Below are 24,235 nucleotides of genomic sequence, written 5' to 3'. Positions count from 1 at the left end.
TGCTCAGTACCACAAGCCAACTCTGCATACAATCCAAACTGCTCTCATTACTTTTCATTTCACCCATTTTGTTTCCCCAAGCCCTCTGGAGTCATCCTGACCAGAGTCTCTGGATGCTATCACAAGGCAAATAATCTGAAGTGTAAAAGACCCTATTCCAAAAGTGGAAGAAAGTGGACTCTTGAAAAGAATGTGAACTTGTCTAGAATAAATACATTTCAATATTACTCATATAACTTGCTTTCATCTCTCTTTTTATTTCTTTAAAGCTAACTGGAAAGAAAGAAAGAAAGAAGTCACCAGGACACACATTCCAGAAGTCTCCTTGGTATAAATCAGGCAACACACGCACTGCACACCAGTAACAATGAAATGACCCCTTAAAATGCTGCATTTCTTGCCAAGCATAACTTCTTTGAAGACTTTAAACTTCAATGGCCAAAATTTTTTAAGTTCAAAGTCCTTCTTTTCCTAGTTCAACCTGGAGCACAATTCAGAGAAAGGAAGAAAGGACTAAAGCAATTCATCTCAGTTGGTGTTTTCAGTTGAAAAGCAGGTCCAACAGTTTGGAGAGAGATGCTCCTGGCCTCTAAACACCCAAATTCTCCTTCGGGACTAAAACTATCAGACTCCTGTCATTAGTATTTCAGGCACATCCCTTTCCCAGCACATCTGTGGAAACAGCTCACACTTGCTGTGCTTGGCCCACTCAGTTCCAGACAAGATCCAGCCCTGGGGTCCTCACCAAGCCAGAGCACGAACTTGAGGACAGGGGAGAATTGTCAGAACTGACTCAGGGTGGACCCCATTTGGGCTGTACTGCAACAGTACATCAACACCAGAAGTCAGAATCACAGATTTTTAAATTAAACTTAATCCATTTAATTTAATATTTAACAGAAGGCAAATACTACAGAGTCTTGTTCCTTGAGTCTTCAAGTTTACAACTTTGCTACTGTGGTTCCTGTGCACTTGATTGATTGGATACTAATGGGCCACAGGAAACCAAAACAGATGACTAACATTAACCAGTAAGTGTAAGCACCAGGGAAAGCAAAAACAGGCTGCTTTTCACTCCTCCCATGTTATCCAGCTAGTCAGAGAAGATTATTCATAATTTGTACTTAAATAAAATCTTCTGTTAGTGGGTATCAGAGCAGTTTATGACCGTTAAGTACTTGGTACTAACAGGATAAGTGTCTGACGCTCATTGGCAGAGAAAGAATGCAAGAAAGAATGGGAGACAGTCAAACTGCACAAATGTATTGCACACACCACTGTGGGTGTCACTGAAAATGTGGAAAACCTTTCGAAGGGAAAGTGAAATGGCTGCAATAGAAAATCCTTTATGTCATAAGACTTAAGAAAATAGTTCTTCCCATATGTTTTTCCTTCCACTGTTTTCTGTTGGGCGGAAGGGGAAATCCCTTCTTTCCACAGTCTCCCTCTTCAAAAGAAAATTAGTGTCTTGATTCTACAGAAAACAAGTTATGCCATGAAACTGAACTCCAATTATTTGAGAAGAGAAAAATCCCAACAATTTTTCTACCTCTTCTGTTCACAGAATGCAAGTTGTTTAGGGCAATTATTAACAAAATAGTCACACGAAGTGAAACACTTTTAAAATATCAATATAGGTCAAACAACCCTGTCACTATCCCCACATCTTGCACGCTACACCCTTACAAATGCAAAAGCATCTGTGCCTGTATTTAGAAAAAAAATAAAGTAACATTACCTCTGTACTAAACAACAGAAAACAGTTTTGCAGATAAAGTAAGGTTCACAACTGATCTATACTGCGAAAATTATAAGGGATGTGTACCAAGAAAATAGAATTAAAGTCTTGGACTGAATGCCTGTTCTGTAGAGCTTTCAGCAGAGCAGTGTCCCAGACCAGTTCACAAAATAGGCTGCTGCCATCTTATGGAAGAGAACTTGAAAAGCACTTGGTGCAAAACTCATTCTACTCTTCCTCCTTCCCTACACTTCTCCACCTTCCTTGGTCTACTCTGTAATAACCTTTTTTTCTTTTTTTAAGAATTTCCTTGCCTTGCAAAAATATGCTTATTTTGATGAGGTATTCTTTGGGGAAGTAACTTTTTCACCTCTGATTTCACAGTAACTTTCACAGCATCCAGGAAGTCAAATGGAGTAGTTTTCCAAGAAAGGGAACAACCCAGCCAGGCTGTTAATCCTGACACTGCCTCAGACAGAGGTTTCTTGTAAGATAAAACAAAAGCCAGCTGGAGCCATTCAGCCACTACAGGATAGAGTCATCAATTTTGCCCAGTTTTCAGGCAGTCACTTAGTGTGTTCCATCTGTGGACTTCTCTACACGGCCAGCTTGAGCCGGTTTAACTAAAGGTGTGACTTATAAAATGCTAAAACAAATAAAAATTAGCCAGTTTAAGCTCAAAGCCAGCACAAAGGTTCAATTTCTCCATCTGTAAGTCACAAAGAGATGCACTTGCAAAACACTAGAGAGATCTGTTGAGAGATTTTGCTTTTGTTCTGAAAGGAAATTCTTTCTACAAGTTTCCATGGTAGGCTTTATACAAAAGCAAGTTTTCAGATAAGGACTTTCTGTGAAAGGAGAGTGTTTAGCAAGGCCAAGATACTGCATTTGTATGAACACAAGGCTCATGCAAGTTCAGCTCTTGTCATGACCTAGGACACAGTATTCAGCTTAATATCGAAAGCATTAGATTCCAAAAATCATAAATATTTTTGAAAGGAGTATGACTAGTATAAGAGGAGCCAAGTTTCCTCCTTGCCTCCCCCAAAGCAGCTAACACTGACACTCCACCAGCAAACCTGAGCTTCCCCAGCCCTTCCGGATCTTGCACCAAACAGTAAAATACAGTTACTGGTCAAACACTTTATTTATTTTATCTGATCTGAGTGCTTCTTTTTCCTCTTCCTCCTCATGAAAGAGTTTTCAACCCACTAGTAACCAGTGAAGATGTTAAAAAATTCCTACTGGGAATGAACAGCTACAATGCAATAACCCTACATTATTGAGCTGTACTAGCTAAATTTGGGTAGTATGCAACCAGGGCTCCTACAACATAATGGCCATAATCCCCATTTCCCCTTAGGCACCTAAGTTTATATAGAGCATCTGTGAATTATTACAGGAAAGCTACAACTACTGAACTAGGGGGAAGTAAGTGGTTGGCATCCAGGACACTAAGTAGGAACCCAGGTATGCTAGTTCAAGCTGCAAGTTTCTGTGTCCTTGTAAGATTTTACACAAATAATTTGTGCCCAAATACTCAAAGGGAGTTTGCCACCCAAACTCCTACTTCTACAGCAATCAAGACCCATCTTGCACTGCCTTCACAAGCCTCTCTCTACGCACTGCAGAGGACTAATGATTATGGAGAGCTCAAGCTTTGGAGAGGGCCAACTGCAGGTGTCCAAGACAAATATCTTCTTTCTCTTGTATCAGTTTGGCAAGTCTCATTTAGCAGCATTTCTCAGTTAGGTTTGAAAAGATCTTCTAATGTTCACATTGGCCTTTAAATAAAAATTCCAGCACTTTCATGGCTCCTTATAAACTGAGAGACACAAAATTTCAATAAGGAAAGAGACTGGTTTCAAGGGTCTACTTAGTCTCTAATCAGAACATAAAAGATTTTTTAAAATATATTACATAAAAAACACATTGCCTTTTTTCTTATACTTTTTTTAACTTTTTTAACAGATTCCTCCAAACACCTTCATTTAAAACAGTCTTTCTATAGAGGCCAGTGTTTTCTTTGGCAAATTTGGAGAGCTGTGTTTTGGGATAAAAGTAAATTGCACCATAAGATGAAAACAGATTGGGAGATTTGACAGGAGTTAATAGAAATCCATTGTGTACAGGCAAAAGAAGAGTTTTTCAACAAGTCATTTAAAAGATAAAAGCTCTGGAGGAAAGAGTTCTGCTTGGTGGCAAACTCATCTAACCCTTGCAAAGACTACAGTAGAGGCTGCAAGGAAGGCGGAAGGTACAGAGCATGAGAACACACACAAACTCACATCTGAAAGTTATTTTATACATGATTAGGTATCATTATTCATACAATACACACATGCACTTGAGCGATGGCATCTCCAGAAAATGGACATTTATGTCCATCTGACTTGCCAGCAGTTGGGGGGTAGGGGAGGCAAGAAGGAGCAGATTCTCTCTTTAACACTTAACACAGGCCATCCCAGGTTCATTCAGCCCAGCTACCCTCTAAATCCAGATCAGGATGAAACCTGGATCTCCACCCTTGCCTTATATGAGGGATCCTGGCGAGTAACTCAATGTGCAGGACAGACAGGAGCCAAGCACCCCCACTTTAGGCCCTGAGGGGGACAACTGGAGCACTAAGACCCCAGTGCACACTGTGGGACAGACCTGCCCCACAGCTTTGAGGCACATGGTGTAGACTGCCCTACAGTACAGCTTAAAATACCAGAAGACAGGAAAGGAAGCAGCTTGCTGTCATACTCACTGCTAGGAAAGGCTATCTACACCTGCTCTTTAGGTGGAGAAAAACATACTCTCACAGTTCCTATCTCTCAGACAGAAAGTTGCTCCAATCCCTTCTGCAGTTTACATGTCTTCCTATGCTTCTGTAGCTCAGTGACAGGAGAATTTCACCAGCAATGCTTTCAGCAGCACTCCAAAGCACAGCCCTGCAGAGATTAGGCTTCCTAATTTTCAAGAGCAATTAAACCATTTTCAAGCCAACATTTTTCTGCATTTCCTTCACCAAATGAACAAAAAAAAGGCTAAAACACTTTTGTTCTGGCAGAAAACGAGACAAACCAGGTACAGATTCAGCAGCTGAACAGAACTCAGCTCCTGTCATATATCTCAGTAGTTCATACCTTTTTGTTTCCAGCAACACTCAAGGGCACACAGAGCAGGAGGCTCTACCTTTTCCTAGCTGACGACTAACAGTAAAAAGCATTGATAATATCTTGTTTCTTTGAGGTATGAAGTTTAAAAGTGTAAGTTTCGCCATGAAATCTTCCCTGATCATTAAGACCTGCCCAACAGCTCTCTCTCCTCTAATGCCCAGTTCCCAGCTGCACTGAGAATTCTACAGTCAGTAAGTTTGATGCCTCGCAATCCATATTCTGAAGGATACCTATGTTTTGCTTTAATTGCATTAACATACAATTAACAAGCCACATAGGTTTCCAGACTTCTTAAAGCTAAGTTTTCAGAAGCACAAAAAGCACAAGAAAAACAGTCCTGTTACTTTGGAATCACTAGCAAATTGCCTGGCATGACACAACCCCAAGACCTTCTCTCCTGAGAGGGGCAAGCAGTGAGGAACAGCTACTTCAAAAGAATCTCATCTTCTACTCCTCCTAGGAGGTAACAGCATTTCTTCCTCCTGCATTCTGACACAACAGCACGTCAGGTTTGCTGCAGCAGTGCGCCTGCAGTACTGCTCTGTCACTGCTCAGCACACACAGGCACCACCAGCAGCACTTATTGAACAGTCAGGAATTCAGCTCCTCTGGGAAGCGCAGCACATCAGTCTCTGTGGCGCAATCGGAGAGCGCGTTCGGCTGTTAACCGAAAGGTTGGTGGTTCGAGCCCACCCAGGGACGGAGGAGATCCCTTTTAAGGGCCATAAAGAACCTCGGGAAGCCCAGGAAGGGGAGGTGCCAAGTCCTGCCCCAGGGAAGGAATAACCACAAACACCAGTATGTGCTGTGGCCACCCCATTGGACAGCAGCTTCACAGACACCTGTCACAATGGCACTTTGCTGGCTTTGTTCACTCAGTATCTGCCAGAACGCCCAGGTCCCTTTCCAGGGAAAGTTCAACATCTCAAAGAATATTCCGAGTTGGAAGGCAACCAAAAGGTTCATCAAAGTCCAACTCCTGTCCTGCACTGGACAGCCCCAAGTCTCACACCATGCACCTGACAGCACTGTCCAAGCACTTTTTGAACTGTCAGGATTGGTACTGTGACCACTGCCCTGGGGGCCTCTTCCAGTGTCCAGCCACACTCTGGGTGAAGAATCCTTTTCTAATACCCAATGTAAAACTCTCCTGACAACTTTATACCAGTCCCTCAGGTTCCCTCCATCTTACTTCCATAAGTATCCTTACTTCTGTTCTCCTGGATGACACCTGCCCACAGGCTTAGCACGCATCTGTCTATCCATCTCATACCTACTATGAAGTACAGTAATTACATTTAAAGATGAATTTCAAGAGAAGACAGATAATCCCTGATATAAAAAGTTTATACATTTATGTATTTTATTAAATTGAATTAATAGTGTCAGCTATATTAAATATGCTTGCTATACTACCATGCATTATAATAGTTTCTGTTTCATGTACACAATGTATTACACTTTATTAAAACTGTCTACACTGTTTGGGGGGCTGCTACTGCTCTTCCCTGAACTCCAGTTCACAGCTTCACTCCTAATCCTAAGTAGCTACATCTGGACCTTCTCATTACTGTTAAAGAACAAGTTTCATGCTGTCAACAACATCTGGACAGCCACATTCCTCAGAAAGTCCAGCCTGACAAGCATTAAGAACTGGGAACCAAGAACTCCTGTCAAAAGGATCCAAGTAGACTTATTACCAGATGCTAGTAAATCCAGAGCTGATGATACACAGAAAAGACTAGAAGAGTTTCCTTCCAATCATGATTTGACACTTCTATTTTAACACTTTTCTGAGGTTGTTCTAAACTTCTAAAATAAAGAACCAGAAATTCTAGAAGTTGACTGGGAATTCTGCTATCATTGTACATAAAACGTGCATAGATGTTACAGAAACTGGGAGCATGAGAAAAATAAATATTTACTCACTGTGACCATTTTCACTCTAACAGAAAGGACCAGATGTTACTCAGGCACAAGGATAAGGCCAAACTTCCATTGCATTAAATCAATCACAGAACATATGAATGCAGTAGTTTGAAAACACATCTTCACAGTTCTTTGCCCACATAACACCTCATAAAATTTTAATTAAGGTGCCACAGGTACTCCCGAACAAAGGGCGTAGAAACAAAAAAAACTTGGAAATTTTAATGGAGAGCTTCTCTTTTTTTCTCCCACTGCTGGACAGTGGCCAGGAAAAACACTCCTATTTTGCCCTTCAAGGCTCAGCTAGGTCTGAAATGCATGTAGTGATTTGTCTGGTAACATGAAAAAGTCCTGCTCATGCTAACATTACTTATTGATGCTTTCATCAATAAGGCATTACAGTAAGGCATGCAGAAGGACAGCAAGACACAAATCTAACACAGGGGCTTTGGACAGGATGGATGCAGCACCATGACCACTTGCAACAATCCTCCAATAGCTAAATAGCAGTAACCTGTATTGATCACAACACAGGCTGCCCAAGTACTGTAAGTATTTGAAAAACACAGAACTACTGTAGCAAACCACAGGGCAAAATTAGAGGGGTTATTGTAGCTCACAATATATCAGGTTACTGGCAAACAAGGGAACTAAAAAGGAATCACACAGAGCAGTTATCATTGTGGCACATAATGGCAAGACCGCCGTGCCCTGAGGTTCTGCCATGGCTGATGAGGCAGTCACTGTTATTGTCTAGGGATGCACTGAACTCTCATTTTCATTTAGTTAAGACTTACTTTGAGGCAGCTGTTGATCTCATTATTGCAGCAGGAGAACAGGAAAAGTGATGCTGTAGTTTGGACAAAAGCCCCACTAGCAATAAAAATCCCAGCATCTTGAAACCTCCATCAGAAGCCTGCCCCACCTCCCTTTTTAAAACAGCAGCAGAAGGAATACAAGACAAAACCATAACAACACTTAGCAGTATTCTCAAGTGTAAATTTAAGAAGATGCAAGTGCTGTGCCATATTCTTCCAGGCTAGTGTAAAGCCTACAAAAAACACCTGCCAGGCCTGGGTACTAAACTGCTAATCAGCACTTTATTGAGTAGAGTAAATGAACTGGAAGCAACTTTAATTTTAACTGCCTTTCACGATCACAGATTTTAATTAACTCATTGTGGTTTAGTGCTTTAGTGTATAAAACTCCCTGCCACAGACATGGACTCATTCTCATTACTTGATGAAGAGCAAACAGCTTTCTCCACTGTCCCTCCACTGCCTAGTGAGGTAGGCTGAAGGACCTCCTGTACATGCTTCTCTGGATGCAACAGACCCATATTCCACAAATAGACGCAAATCAGTTTTGAGCAGAGCTTATGGTACAGCCTATAGTAGTTTCAGATACACTTGTATTACAACTACAACAATGGATGTGCACTTAGAGATAACCTGACCTACAAAAAGGAAAAACTTGTGAAGCATAGGAACAGATTTATTATGAAAGATGGCAGCTCCACAACCCACACCCCCATTAAAAAAAAAAGGCAAGAGAAAGAATTAAAAAAGTAGCACAGTAACCTGGTGCTAAGTTTTATTTAACAAATACTGGAAGTGCAAGAACGCAGCCTTCTTGACAGAGCAATGATGAAAAGAAGTGACACTCCAGGGAAAATATTCCTCAGAGATAGAACTAAACCTGCTTAAAAGATGAAGACAGAAAAGCTAGTTGTAAGTCAATTAGAAAACATCTAGTTAAAAGAACCCACCCCTCTAGCTTGCTTTCAGTCTGCACTAATTATGGGAGAGAATACATCTCTCCCAGAAATATTTTGCTGTGCAGTAAGGAATAAATGACTTAATTCTTACACAGAACAATACCCACTATTCAGAGGACCCTGCCATTCCCTCCCTCTGACAAAAGCTGTCAGATCTGGCAAAGGCAGAATAAAAGATGAATCCAGGTCCTGTGATAAAAGGATCTTCTGTGAGAAACCAAAAGTTAAGTCTCTTCTAACCACAGAGATGCATCCAAACTAGGGGGGAAACAAATAAAGAAAAATTACAAGCATCTGCCAGCATTATGATACTTGCCAACTACTGCTGACAAAATTAAGTTGTTTAGTTTTAATTCACCTACAACTTTCCTCTATTGTGAAGCTACAAAAGCCAAAATCCTTTAACCTCAATGATTTGAGGTTAACAAACACGATTTGCACAGCCCACATACTCTGCATGAAACAGTAATGCAAATCTAAGATTTTAATATGTTTATGCATGTTTAATAATAATTACATTTACATATTTAAATTATCCTACTACATTAACAATACTAGATACAATATTTAGAAAAAACAACTAGCATGGTTAAGCCTTCAAATTTTGGTAGTTTTCTATCAAGTATAAAACAGAATAGAAAACAAAGTTTCCATGTGAAGCAGAAAGCATATTTTAACAGAAGCAGCCAAGACCTGTTGTAAAACACAGATCATGTATGCTGCCATTAAGACAAAACCTTGTAGTATTAAAGATGCTGTCATTCACTATATTTACAAGAAACTGCCAAATAGTTCATCTACTGACTGCACTATAGTGACTATTTAAAAAACCCACACAGCATTTTTGTCTTGTCCTTTAGAAATAATTTGTATGTACTAAATGGCCTTGTTTAAACTGTATGTGCTAGAAAATATAGAACTCTGCAATAGAAAGAGGTTAAAGTTGAATACTGTGGAAAAAAAATTTATTTAAGTCTATACAAGTCTTCTGAAACAAACCATTGGCTTTGATACAGTAAATTCAAGTGAATACTCATTGCAATAGTATTTTTTCATACAGAGATCAAGAAGCCCTATAGCTTCCCATTTAGTGTCTGTGACAGAAGTTTTATTTCTGAATAATTTAGCTGCACAAAGCAGACGTGATAAGAGATCTCACAGTCACAGTGAGCTACAGTTGAGATAAACTTATATTACAAACATTTCAGAAAATTAGGAATCCATACTGAAGTGTGGCAAAATGATTCACAATGAAAGAACAATGCCATGACTCAGACCCCTTGCCAATAATGAAGACTTTCTGCAGCAAGTCGAGAGCAGACCATCATAAAAACCTAGAGTGCAAGAGTACCACAAATTTAGTATATAAATATCACAGGATTAAAACTCCAGTTAAGTCATCAACTGAAGTGATGATTAAAAGGAAAACATGGCATCTCCCAGTTTTGCAAAGGAAGCTTTCAAAGCATCTCTTGCAAGAAAGTGCTGATGCCAACTAGGGCCTGTACCAATGTGTTTTAGACTGCACTGCTGAAAGACAAAATTTTAGCAGATTTGTGTAAGAACTGTATTATCCTGCTGTTTTTAATACCTTAAAAAAAGCATTTACTAGAAGAGATGAAATATTACATTTATAGCTCAGTGTTTCCAAGATCTGTGCACACTATATAGTTCTATAATTTCAACAGAATTTAAAAATACAACAAAGAGCAGACAATGCAGTATTTGTTAGATGGATTTGTTTAGAATAGTTACACAATTAAGGTATACAGTTGTAAAATTTTTAGTGCATTTGTTCTTGCACATTATTAATGCTACTCATAAAAACCTGAAGATTGCAAATTGGGCATGCTTACCATAACATTTTCAGACTGGGAAAGCTGCAGAACATTTTTTCTAGAAGTGTTCACTGCCATGATACAAAACAAATATGTGCAAACTGCAAGGTCCCTAAAAATAGCATTTAATGACTTTATGTACAGAAAGATGTAACTATCTGTTTAAATATGCAAAGAATAAGCTTCCCAAAGTTTATAACATAGAACAATATCCACCACATGCTCCTCCTCCTCCATATCCTTCTTCCTTGTTTGATAACTTTACACCTCTATTTTGGCTTTCACTCTCCCACAGTCCAGGAGTCTGAATGATTTTTTCAACAAGTTCTTCAAAGGCACACTGCACACCATCACATGTTTTTGCACTTGCCTCTGGAGAAAAACACAAAAAAATCAAGCGTGAGCATAACTTCTGGAAAATTGTTTAATATTTCTCTTTCAGTTAAATTGCAATCTACAACAGATTTAAAAACTTCTACAACCTATTCCTAAAAACATAGTGGTGCCAAAATTGGCAACTATATGGATTTGTCACCACACAGGTAGTACCTCAAAATATTTTAATAGAAGAGTTTTCAAGTCAAACTTCACCAGAACATACAGAGACAGCTAGAGCTAAGCTTTCTTTTCCTGTGGAAGGCATTCCAATAAGAAAAATGTGGATTCTTGTCTGAAAAACCTATTTGCTGTTCTGTATTTCAGTTCTGTACATTAATCATAATTGTAGTACCACCAGACCATATGAATCAAGGATCCATACTGCAGGATTCTGAGTCAATCTCCATAATAAAACTCATCTCATTCCTTTTGCAGAATTTTAGGTCATTTCACTCGGGATCCTTACGCTGACCAAGACTAAGAAATCTGACCACAGCTTATGAGAACAACAGACACCATCAGAAATTGTTCAAGCCCCACAAGGGTTTGCCCTGCTCATCTACACAGCCAGATACTTAGCATATGCAGCATGCACATATATATATTATCTATATATGCACAGTTATAGTCTAATTTTCATTTTTGTTTTCATCTCCCATGCACTTAGTAGCTTGTGCCTCAACTTTAAACTTTTATTTCCACATCTGATACTGTGGCTAAAAAGAAATACAGCAGGACACTAAACAGAAATAAGTCTTCAGTCAGAGATTGATGTAAGTCTAAGTAGAAGAATAAATGAGTACGTATCAATGAACTGCTTTGCTACTGGAATAATCCTGTAAAATAATCTCTTCTGATCCTCAGGTGAAACACATAATAAACATATGCATAAAGAGTCACTTCAACACCCATTTTTTAATTTATCATTACATGGCTTTGCCTACAAGACCCATTTCATTTTGCAGCAAGATGAGACCAATATATTTGCTCCAGTCATACTTATGTCATTATTCAATCCCACCCAACATTCATAAGTTAATTATATACCTAGCTGTTTTTACATCCTAGTTCTAATACAGATTTCTCTCAGGTGCCAGCCATTTTGCTATACTGAAGGCTGGCCACTAGCACCAGTTTTCCCTCTTTCATTTTGCTTCTGTTATTAATTTAGCAAGTCAGCTGGGGAAAGAAATCAGACAACACCCCAAACTCAAAACATGTTTCATCGTGCTATGGAGAACCTGTACTCCACCCTTCATCCTTATGAATTTCTACATAATCATCCACAGTTAGAACAGGTATCTGGACAGGCACAATTTTAAAAAACAGGAAAACCCATTATCTTTGTGCCCCGTGCAGGTAAGAGATATCATTAATTGGACTGTACACTTAAAGACTCTCAATCCTACAGAAGTGGTACTTTTCATTATGTAAAAAAAATCAAGAAAGATCTCTGCAAGTATCTATAACATACCTATGAACAACATGGAATGTTTTCTTGCAAATTTGAGGCCTTCATTTCTGTCAACTTCACGGTTTTCCTAGAATAAAACAAAGCATTACTATTCCTTATTAACAAAATACACCAGCATATTACTTACTGCAGTTGCATTTGGTTTACCTTATCAATCTTGTTTCCAACTAACATTTGCACTATGTCATTCCTTGTGCAGTATGTTTCCAATTCATTTAACCAGTTATCCAGCTTGACAAAAGTATCTCTTCTTGTGACATCATAAACTGAAAGATATTAGTGATATTATTCCACAGTATTTTCCAAGAATTACAGCTTACATTACAAAAGGAGGAAAAATTATTGGGTTTTGAATCAGAAAACTGAAGGAGTTCTAAGGATTTGAATTTACCTTCTATATGAATAACTGGGAAAAAAGTAGGACATCTAACAGCTCAAATCACTGATGCAGAACAACTCCAAGCTTCAGGCATCTACGATTCTCAGACTAATATTCCTTGATCTTAGCTTACAGGCTAGAAACTATCATTCTCCAAGGAATTCTACACTAGCAGATCTCTCATGTAGGGTACCTAAAATCACTACAAAACAGCTATGCAAGGAGGATGGCACAACCTTTAGTACTGAAGCTATGAAAGTAGTTTTTTCCTTTCTTTTCACATCCCATGTGCAGACAGGCATAAATAACTTATTTCAATCAAATTTCTAACTTGGCTTGCATGAACAACCTTATTTTTTGGAAGACAGGTAACAAAGAAATAGTCAAGAGATATTGAATAAAATGGGAGCGCAAATCTCAAAAGCAGAACCTTCTATCTCCCAAACAGTGCTTGTTTACAGCTTTCAACAGTAACTAAGTGGCAGGTTCAGTGCAACTAAGTGACTTGATAGGACATGTTTTGACAGCACCTTCCTATACCAGGAAGATAATGCAACTCACAACCGGGGAAACCTACCAGGAGATCACATGACAGAGGTTATTCCACATGAAACCATTTAACTAGACACAATAGCTTAGCAAGATTTTCTAAAGTCAGAAGTAACTTCAAGAAAATTAAATGTACATCCCTGCCCTTTAGTCAGCTCCTCACTCCTAGCAGTGGAGAAGCAGAACTTCAGAACTCAGTGCCTCATGCTTCCAGACACCAAAAAAAAAAAAAGCACAAATGAGACTTCACTGTGAAGCTGAAATTATGGGTTTTGCCCAGGTTTCTCACACACAGATTGGCGCTTTCTACATGCCCAGCTGGTCTTTTCTAAGTGATTCTGACTGTGTAACATTGCATCAGTTGGGAAACAAATAACAAATGACCTCAGCCAGATCCCATATTGTTTATATTATTAATTTCATTAGGAAAAAAAAAAATTCTTCTCCCCCTTCATTAGAGGGAAAAGAGAAAGAAAAAGCTGTATCATATGGATACAGAGAGACTAAACTGAGGGAATTATTTTTTACTCTGCACTTAGCAAGCATAGACAAAAATAAAAAGGAATAAATAAAAGACAAATTTGTGACAGCACAAGGACAACAGCTCCAAGCTATCCTTTCAGATAGCAGTAGCTTTTATTCTCATGCAAAAATCAGAAATTCTCAAGCCAGTCAGATTGACTACATGAGAAAGAAGTTGAGGCACTAAGATGCTTTTATATGAGTTGTTCAACACAGATACAAAGATTTTAAATATCAATTAAATATTATATAAAGGCTATCTGAGACTAAATATCAATCAGATGTTATATAAAGGCTATATCATTTGCACAACTCCAGTACATGAGAAAATCACAAATATTTGAAATAGCATGCAAAGACATACTTACCTAGGATAACACCTTGTGCACCTCTGTAGTAACTGGGGGTTAATGTTCTGAACCGCTCCTGACCTGCAGTATCCTAATAAGCCATTCAGAAAGCTCTGTTACTCAGAATTTCAGCAGAATGCAGTTTAGCTTTCAGGTATTCTACTTCTAATGAATATACAAAGTAAGAGTTAAACTGTATTCCACTAGCAGATTAGCTGAGTTTATTCCATCCTCTGCTGTTTTACTACACATTAACTTTGAGATTTTATGTAGTCTGCCCCAGGAAGCACCTATGAACTATTGGATGTAGTACATAACTGGATTATAGAACAATAAGATGACCATTTCTGCAAAGGCATTTGATCTGCAACTAGTAGTGGAGCAACCAGCAAGAAAGCAGCATAGCTGCAGTACTAAGATTTTCTAACAAGCATTACAGCCCATGACAACAAAACCAGTTCCTTCACTTCAATCGCTTGGTCCAATTAAATTTGATTAGGTGCACTAACATGCTATAACAAAGCAGAAGCAGGAAAAAGTCAGAGGTTCTTCTGATTTTTAGCAAATTTTTAGCAAGATTTTTTTACATTCTAAAATTTAAAGAGTCAATAGCTCTGAAAAAAAAACCCAAACCCACCAAAATTAGAATGCTGTTTTCTTATCAGAGATTAAGTTATAGTGCACATTCATTGAAGGCTTTATGCATAGAATATTTAAACAACTTTATTCAGTTCACCCAGGTTAGAAGTGACACATGAAACACTGTGGATTCCCTGACAAAGAGCCTGGATAAGCAAATTAGGCTTCAACATTCTACAAGCCACTCAGTCAACATCACATATCTAAAAATGGTTTTGTATCATGATGCATCTTCACAAGCTTTTCTTTTCCAGTTTACTTCTGGATTATTTCTTTCTATTTACCAAAATGAAAGAAAATAAACCCTAACTTATCATTCCTTGTTCTGCTATCAGTCTGGTTTTCCTCCTGTATGCATTATTTATTTTCTGTGAAGCTATTGCACTTATTTTCCTTGTCAAACCCATTTATTTCACTGATGATTACTACTGTAACTAAGACATAAGTCCTGTTTGTTAGTGAGGTATGAAGCTACATGCTTCTGTAGCTCCAAGCCACAGAAACACTGCAATACACATTTCATGTTCTACTACTACTTCCCAAGGAAACAAAGGTCTGGTATCTTATTTATATGAGAAACAAAGTTTTAATCTTGCTTGGTACAAGAAGACACAACTGGGTCTGACTATCAAAAACATGCTTCAAGTCACATAAGTGTGGAGTCTGGTTTACGGAGATTATTTTTAAAAAGCTTAGAAGTACTTTTTCCTCACTTGCTGTAATGGAAGCTCTACTTTTAACTAGAGCAGAAGTTGAACACACTAAAGCTACGATTACAAACACTGCCCCTCTCTCTTTGAAATTATCTGCTACAAATAATTCTGATGTTGAGCCTACAGAAGCCTTCAAATGATGGCTATGAAGCTTAGACAAAAAATGGGTCCAAAGAGGTAACATATGAGCATGCAACTGTACTTCTTAACCCATTAAAACACAACCTCAGTGTTATAGACAAAATTTAAAGTGCACCCTTCTACTGATGTAATACCATTTAATTCCTCCTTTTCTCTATCTATCCCAACCAGACCAGCAATTAGTAATGCAGAATCTCACAGGCAGCAGAACTACCCCCCCAACCAGTTGTCCTAAACTTCACTGCAACTTCTAAATGCTGCAGAACCTCCCACTTTTTCAAATCACCTTCATATTAATAGAAAAAGATTCTATACAAACTATGCATTACAGAAACCCTAGCTATTCCTAAAGCAAAGCAACACATGAAGAACTAAGGAGAGACTTACCCATATTGCCAGTTTAGCTTTGTTTCCATCAACTGAGATAGTTTTCACCTTAAAGTCCACACCTAGAGGAAGAAAAATCTTTTAATTCCTCAAACATATTACAGTTATCTTTGAAAAGTAAAATAAAGAGAAATGGAAAAAATAAAAACAAACTCAAAAAACCCCACATTTTAACACAAGCAGGAAGAATAAGTTTCACCAGCTATTTATGAACCTTGCTCAAAATGTAAGATTTTCTTGCTAACAGGCTTTTGCAAAAGCCTAAGGGTCTTTTAAGCCATTGACTCAAAATATTTTATGGAAGTAAGGCAAATACTATATCTCTTGTATTAAAGCATGTATTCCAGGACAAATTTTCAAGTTTATAATTCAAATGGATTAACTTTCTACTCATTACTCACAAACATTCTCCAAACAGACAACAAGGTAATGGTTCTGCTGGTCAGTTACCTACTCCAACATGTAACAATTCTTCCCCCTTCATGTGTCCTCCACTCCCAGGAACTAGCAGCCTACCAACTGCTCAAGGACATGATGCACAAAACTCAGGCCAAGGAGAACAACATGTTAGTGACCGAAACTTTAAAGGATATGGAGACACATATCTGTTTGAGAAGCTCAGAGTTATGATGCATTATGCTTTCATTTAACTCTTAGGTTACTAATAGCAAGTAACTAACTAGAAATACGTTTCAAGTATTTTGGAGCAACTTTCACTCCTCACCAGGCAGCAGCTCTAAAATGAAGTAGCAGTATGGAAAGTTGATACTTCTACAAGAACAACTTTCAAGTGCAACAGCAACCTTTTTGTACTTGGAATTACAATGTCAATCATCACACTCCCTACCAGAAAAATTAAACTATTCTGATACAAAATTAGTAGAGCCTCAGGATGAGTGTGCTGCACTTACATTCCCATATTCAAGCAGATTACAAATATAAACAGCTGCCAAAATACATTCAACTTAAAGCCACAAAGGATATATAGAATGATTAAGAAACTGCGTATTATAAGCAGATTAAAACTTCAGTTGCACTGAACTGTAGAAGTGCTTTGTTTCAAAAAAAGGTAAATACAATTTTTATTCCACTGCTTCACAGCTTCAGCTCATTGAAGTGTCAGGTGCTTTTCAGACAACATTCTGCCCTGGAAGAAGCTGATACTCCCAAGCAAAACTTTCCCAAACTACATCAACTTTTGTAGTATCTAAACAGAACTTTGCTTTTTTCAGGTACTAGGACTCTCAGTCCCTAGCTTAGCAGTAATATAATGCTCCATACCAAGCACAAGAATGGTACAATATTCTACAGTTATGTTCACAGAAGAGAACAGTCATTACTAACTTTATTTTAAACACCACTTCTTAGAATTTTACCTAGTTCCAGAGAAGATTGCTATGGTAGCAATTTGACTCAATTTGAACCTAGAGAACATTCTGTTCTATCCACTTTTCAGCACTCAGCAGTAACTTTCAGACTAAGAGAATCTCTTTCTTCCACTGTAATTGCATGTTTCTTCCCCTGAACTCCAAAAACCTCCATATGCAGTTAGGTCAGCATGTCCAACAGTTCACAGTGCATTCTTTTATCCATTAGTCTGGCATCAAAACCTGTAACTGCAGCTATTACAATTCTATTGGATACTTAATATGAAAAACACATCATCAATTTCAAGAAAATAAAATTTCTTCCTTAATATAAACATATTTTATGTCTTTTGAAGCCACAGTATCCTCCTTTCCATTCAGTAAACAGATTCAGAATCTTGTGCCTGCACAGTTCAGCAACTTTCATTTAATGGAAATAGACATATACACCTTCATGCTAGCTTTGCTGATGGTTTAAAATTCACTTTAAATTTTGCAAGACCAATGCAAGTAAAATAAGAAACTAAAATAGTGACTTAACCCCATGCATTAAACTAAATGTTGAAAAGCAAGAGTATGAAAATGAACTAATAACACACCAAAATACTCCCTTTAAAGTGATTGAGGCAAGTAAAATAGAATTCTAACAAACAAATGAGCTCAATACATATAAAAGCCAATAAATAAAAAAAATTAAAAACAAAGAAAATGTTTAAATACTTATGTTTTTGGTTGCCTGTCTGCTATAAGGAAAGACAAGTAGAAAAAATTTAAGGCTCAAGAAAATCTTGTTGAACTGAACAAACAGGGTACTTATATTTCCTAAAACCAACAGTGAAATACAGACATGTTTGTGTGACAGGTATCAGTTCTGACCTTGCAAGAGTGATGTGTCTACCCTTGACAACAGAAAGCTGACAGTGCTTTCCACCATGCCTTGGAAGGCAGCCAGAAACAAGACAGCACTATTAGACTGTACTCCAGTGTGTTAACACCTCCTGCCTTAGCACTACTCACATACTATGGACTTACAATCTGTGAGAAGCAGCTCTGACACTGATACTGCTCTCACATTCAGGCCAGCAATGCTACGCTCTGTTTATAGGACGTGCACAATTAGCTACAGTGTAGTATTTGTGCTGCAGGTAAGTGACAAGTTGGACAGCTTAGGGGTTTGAGGACTCCAAATGCAAGGAAAGCTAAAAAGTTAAGAGACATCAGATTGAAATACATGATTACATTTGCGAAATATGGATTGCACTGAACACTTATCTGGAATCTCTCATACAAAGAGCAAGCAAGTGAAGACAAGTATGAGCAGTCAGAAAATACTGGGGTACATATAGTCTGGTAAAACCCATGGGATGAAGCCCAACAAAAAAGCCAGCCCCAACAGAATACAAGGAGAGGTAATCTGCCAGGTTAAATACAACATGTTTAATCCAACTGAAGCTACTAAAGATGAACTATTTGCCAAAAGCAACTTATTCTTTGAAGAATATCACAGGATTTTTACTAAGTTCTTGATTTACTAATAATTTAGGGTTTCTTTTAAACTGAACCCAATAGGTCTGTTCAATCTATGAAGGCAAGACATGTCTCAACAGGTCATCACAGAGGACCAGTTGACAAGGCTTTCCTCAGTATTGTGGGTTTCTGTGCAGTTCTTGCTATATCTTAAAGAAAACCAAACCAACCAAAATTTTCTTCACTGTCTAATACAAATAAAAAAAATTCAGTCACGATAGCTAGTTCAGCAGTCAATATGCAGATGACATTGAAAGAAGACATTATTTATAGTCTCTTTATTTTGAAAAAGCACCATACTCCTCAATTTCAACAGGAAAGGCTTTAAAATGTCTTCTGTCCTTCTGTCCCTTAACTAAAAAAAAAATAGTGTTTAATTAGCACAAAAAGAACTCTAAGCCAAGACTCACAAAGTTTTGACATTTCACCATCTTGTAAACACCTGAAATTGGCATCTAGGGTCTGTCTTCATGCAGCAGAATAGTTATCTATCTGCTTTATCTATATGGACAACAAATCATGCCCTGAATTTAAAGATGACATTTTGCTTCTTAAAAATACATTCAAAAGAAAAGAGGCAATGGCACTGGATAGTCGATTAAAAAGAAAAATGAGAAAACAAATAAGTACCCAGACTCTGTCCTCTTCCAGTTAAGTTGAGAAAAAAATGAATCTGCTATCCCCTAGGAGTGCCCCACACACCATGCTGTAGGACTTGCATAGCTGGGGTCACAGTAGCCCTGCTGTACAGCACTACCTCAAACATCAGCTATACGGGTGTAACAGGGTGATCTACGCCAGCACTTGCTCAATCTCTAGAAACTGACTTTTCCTGCCAAATGATCATTCCAGGTGAGTATATTTGTTGTATATTTGTTTCAGAACTCAAACTCTATCTGAAGTAATGCTTACATTAAGTACTCTCCCTCCTTTTCCACACCAGAAACAGAGCAAAGTAGGATCTACCAGCAATGATCTACTAAATTCAACCTTGAATTGTTGCTATTTAGCAATCAGTAATTAGCCACCACACATGTTGTTGTGCATGTTGACAAACCTGAAGAAGAATTACTTCAGGAAATATTTACTTAGTTTCTCAAATTATGTCAGTTTTTGTCATAGTACAAACAGCAGAATGAAAAAAAGAAACCCCACCATTAAAAACAAACAAAAAATCCCCAAACAATAAAGATGCCCACTCAGAGACTGAACTACTCTTTTGCTATCCAAAAGATCATGACAGCTGAAGTAGCTATTCTGCACTAACTTTCTGGCTCATGGTAGGCATATCAAGAAAGTAACAGGACCTGAAGTATATACAGTGCCAAAACTACTAGATTAGAATCCAAGATTGCCATCTTCATCACCTGATCTATTTAATTCCTGCTTCCTTCCATACTGTCCTACCTCATAAACTGAAGTGGTGCTACTTGCAAAACTTCCATTTTTATAAGCAATGGAAAGAACAAAAATAGGCCACATTCCTCCCCTTGGCTTCTCAGTGCTTTATGTGAATCAGTACTCCTGAATCTTATTAACATTAACGAAAAAAAGATCAATTTATTTAATTCTTAATAAATTAGAGCTGGTTTTGCTTACCAACAGCTGAACCCAAAGAAAAAATTCTATATAAACTCTTAGAACTCTTCCTACAGAGAAAGCAAAAAATGCAACTGAAATGATGGTGTGAAAAAGTATCTCTATTTTCCATAACTTCAGTTTGGCTATTTTCCATAACTTTGGCAGAGAGTTGCATCACACTATTAAAAGTTCCATTTTACTTCCTCTGAGAACCAATCCACTTAGTGCATCCTGCATTCTGGGTCACTCTCCCCCAGAACAACTGACCCATGCTGGTAGGTATAATACCAGCACAGCACTGACACGTCACTGCCTTTTTCCCCAGCAGCTCCACATTCTTGGCTCTCTTCCACTTTTCTCAGAAGTCTAGCTGCCAAGGAACTGATTGCTAAGAAGAAGTACAAAAAGCCACATTGTAATTTCCTCTCTACAGAGGAAAAGCAGATGCCACGCCAAGCCCAGGGCACTCAAGTATTGTTAGTAGTTGGAAGAGTTAACACTACCTGCTACAGTCTGAATATAGCTACCAAATATCATATTACACAGACACAAGGTCTGGATAACAATATTATTAGTCAAAAACCTGACACCTATTTTGCACAGAAAAATCAGTAAGAGAGTATTTGTTCTTACAGAAAGGCAAACACAACTGAACTTCACTGTATGTTAGGTAAGTCTGAACAAACCACAATTTTACACTGAAAATGTTATCAGTTTTTCTAAGGTAGTATTAGCACATACTTACCAATTGTTGCTGCAAGTTCTGGGTCAAATGTATCATCTGTGAACCGCAGCAGAAGGCTGATAGGGGAAAAAAGAAAAAAGAGATACTACTATTGCAGCATATCCATACCTTGCTGGAAGCATATAATTTACAAGTCTGAAAGGAACAGCAAGACCACATAGCTAAATAAACTCATATCTGATTTTTTTAAATTATTTTTTCTTTTTCTTTTTCTTTTTTTGGTAGAAGATATAGAAAAAAAGAATAGAACATGGAAAGAATAGAGCAGACATGCTCTGCTACCTGAGCCCATATCTGTTCTCTGCATGTATTACCAAGAATGCCTCTTTGAAAACAAAGTACCACACCAGCTGTCAAAGCAGTTGCCTGAGCAGTCATGTGATCTGCTTTGCAAAGCATTTTACTTCAACCTTATTCTATTTTCCTTCTTCCAGAATTCAGTATAAAAGTAGTATTTTTTTGTTTTGTTTTAATATTGCTTCACACAGTATTTCTGTAAGCTTGAGAAATAAATTCCAAGTCAGCTTTTCATCCCAGAAATAACTCCTTGAACTGGGCACACAAGGGAACAGCAAGGACAACACCCATCAGAAATAAAGGCACAGAAGCTGAAGAGCAGAAATAGCTCCCCAATGTTTTATGATGCTGTATTTCTTTGTATATAACAACTCACACAGACGACATTTCCCCCATCCTGATGAATGTGTTTGCTACCAACAGAAAAAGTTACAACTAAGATTAAACAGCACATCACATCATAGCAATGCAGGGACCCTTAAAGAAGTGACCATAATGCCACCAGTGTAAAATGTAAATATTTTTGTGAGAGACAAAGATTCTGAGCATGCAGTTCCTAAAATCAGCAGTCTTTTCCTGTGACCAAGGCTTCTACTCATTTCCAGCATGGAGAAACAAAAGAAAGCCTTATTTACTTCTCAGTCTTCCCCACCACCCTGTTCTTTTCTCCTCTTTTTGCATGTGAATTAAGAAGTGCTTTTTAGCATTTGGACACAGTCCTGTATTGACAAAAATAGTGACCACTGAAATTCCTTTACTTAAATGAAGATGAGTGACAACTCGAAGTTACTCACAGACCAATGTTTTTTTCTCTACTTACTCCAGAACCCCAAAAGCAAATGGTAGCTTTACTTAACAAAGAATAATTAAAATAATAATTTTTTTTTTTAAATCACAGCACGCAGGTTTTTCCCAGTACCTTCAGATGGTTTTAAGAGCAGATATTTTTAGTTACAACCAATACTAGTTTCATTCAGAACAGAGAAATTATGGAACCCCTATACTGCTATTAGAATAAAACCATCCTTTTACCAGTCTGGCATGCCTAGCCAAGCCAACTTCTACTTTTTTTCATATGTAGCCATCATCTTCTACAAAGCACAGCACAGTCATAGGGATCACGTTTAAGAAGGCATTTCTTCAGAATTCAGGACTTCAACCACCTACTCCACCTTGCTAATACCTGTTTAGCATCTGACATTTCCTAGTCAACCAATAGGTAGGAGACACAAATTTAAGAATAATTCAATATTAAGTTCCTGTACCGAACAACTCCACTGTTATTGTTTAATAGTGTTTTTATTTCCTCCACATAATGCCTCTTTTAGCAAGCTTTCTGATGTAAAGAAACATGTATATAAATAAATATGTAAACCCACTGCGTGTTTTATTTGCCCCAGGAAAAATTCTTCCATATGGCCACTCATATGTGAGATGACCTCAAGTAAAAGAAATCTGCTCAGGTAATGTCTGTCACAAGGGGTCTACTGTACTAATTATGAATTCAGTAGCTAACTCAAATGAGTAATTGACAGACTTTTAACAAATATGGGCGCTTCTTTTCCCTAATTAGCAACTTGTATGTAATTTGGGGTCACGGCAGAGGACATATATTATTGCCACAGAAATATCAAATATAAAATTACCAGTGTGGTACATTCCCAGACACCCTCCTGCATTTATATCACACACTCTTTAGTAAGAATTATGTTATTATAAAAAAAAAAGTTTTAAAAAAACCCACAACACAGAAATAAAATCCCAGCTGCTTAGGGTTGGTATCTACAGCTTAGCCAAAGCCATGAATACGGCAGGGACGAAGAAATCAACCTCAATGTACTTGATAAAGCCTATAATTAGCAAAAAAATAAAACTGTGTTAGAACTACTTTGCTGCATCCCCGTGCTTCCCCTCACACACCCAACGCTAGATCACTTGTGACTTTGCATATACGTGTTTCGGACTAGGCATTAACCCCAAAGCGCTATGGAGATGTACAAGGACACCTATCTCCGCACGACGCTGCCCGGGCACAGGGCGGCCCGGGTGACCGGGGCAGCCCGACAGAAGCCCCGCTTCACCGGCCCGCAGCTGAGCCGGGCACACAGCGGCCCGGGGCCCGCGGCTCGGGAGCGCGGCGGAGGAGGAGGAGAAGGAAGAAGAGGAGAAGAAGGAGGGGCTGGAGGGGAATCTCTCGCCTGCAGGGGAGCCGGCCGGGAAGGAAGCCCCCCCCGCGGGCCCGGCCCTGCGGGGCGCAGGCCGCGCCCAGACGGCATTGTCCCACAAGGGGCCTAGGCCGGAGCCGGCCGGCCAGGAGAGGCTGTGGAAGGCTGTCGGGCGCCCCCTCACCTGGACTTGCCGACGCCGCTCTCGCCGATGATGAGGATCTTCAGGGTGGTCAGCACGTCCTCGTCCATCCCGGCGGCGCCCCCGGACCGGCCCCGACCGCCCGAGCTCCGTGCGCAGCTGCGGCGGCGGCGCTGCGCCTGCGCGGGGCCGCCCGCGGTTTGTTTACAGCGGGCGGGCGGGCCGCCGGTGCGCGCATGCGCGGGGCCGCGGCTGGGGAGCGGCGCGGCCGGGCCGTGACCTGCGGCGGGCGGCGGAGCCCGCCGGGGTTTGCGGCTGCGGTCCGTGCCAGAGCCGGGGCCGTGGGGAGGAAAGCGACCGAATAAAGTGGCTGCGAGTTTTTTAGGCGTTGGAATGGGCCGCCCGGGGAGGTGGTGGAGTCCCCGCCCCGGCG

At 39.1% G+C, this 24,235-nt stretch overlaps 1 protein-coding gene and 1 non-coding gene across 2 annotated transcripts; one reads left to right on the top strand and one right to left on the bottom strand.

The window, feature by feature from the left end:
* Nucleotides 1-5,530: 5,530 nt before the first annotated feature.
* On the top strand, nt 5,531-5,604 carry TRNAN-GUU (transfer RNA asparagine (anticodon GUU)). The gene has a single exon. It is a non-coding gene; the product is annotated as a tRNA-Asn (tRNA).
* A 4,951-nt stretch (nt 5,605-10,555) lies between these two features.
* On the bottom strand, nt 10,556-23,986 carry RAB18 (RAB18, member RAS oncogene family). The gene is made up of 7 exons (XM_021543038.2): nt 23,845-23,986; nt 21,199-21,254; nt 15,979-16,040; nt 14,117-14,189; nt 12,446-12,564; nt 12,299-12,365; nt 10,556-10,818 (listed from the first exon to the last, which is right to left on the bottom strand). Exons 1-7 carry the CDS (start codon nt 23,910-23,912, stop codon nt 10,640-10,642), a joined length of 624 nt encoding a protein of 207 aa, XP_021398713.1. The 5' UTR covers nt 23,913-23,986; the 3' UTR covers nt 10,556-10,639.
* Nucleotides 23,987-24,235: the final 249 nt, after the last annotated feature.

Source organism: Lonchura striata, chromosome 1, assembly GCF_046129695.1.
Source record: "Lonchura striata isolate bLonStr1 chromosome 1, bLonStr1.mat, whole genome shotgun sequence".
NCBI lineage: Eukaryota > Metazoa > Chordata > Aves > Passeriformes > Estrildidae > Lonchura > Lonchura striata.
This window is presented reverse-complemented; position numbering and strand designations above follow the sequence as displayed.

Bases quoted from the DNA above. Each gene is read 5' to 3' on its own strand.
- RAB18 (XM_021543038.2), bottom strand. From the start codon at position 23,912: ATGGACGAGGACGTGCTGACCACCCTGAAGATCCTCATCATCGGCGAG. The intron at 14,190-15,978 runs GTAAGTCTCTCC...ATGGCTTATTAG, and splicing joins AAGCTAAACTGGCAATATGG to GATACTGCAGGTCAGGAGCG. The intron at 10,819-12,298 runs GTATGTTATAGA...GTTTTTCTCCAG, and splicing joins ACATTCCATGTTGTTCATAG to AGGCAAGTGCAAAAACATGT.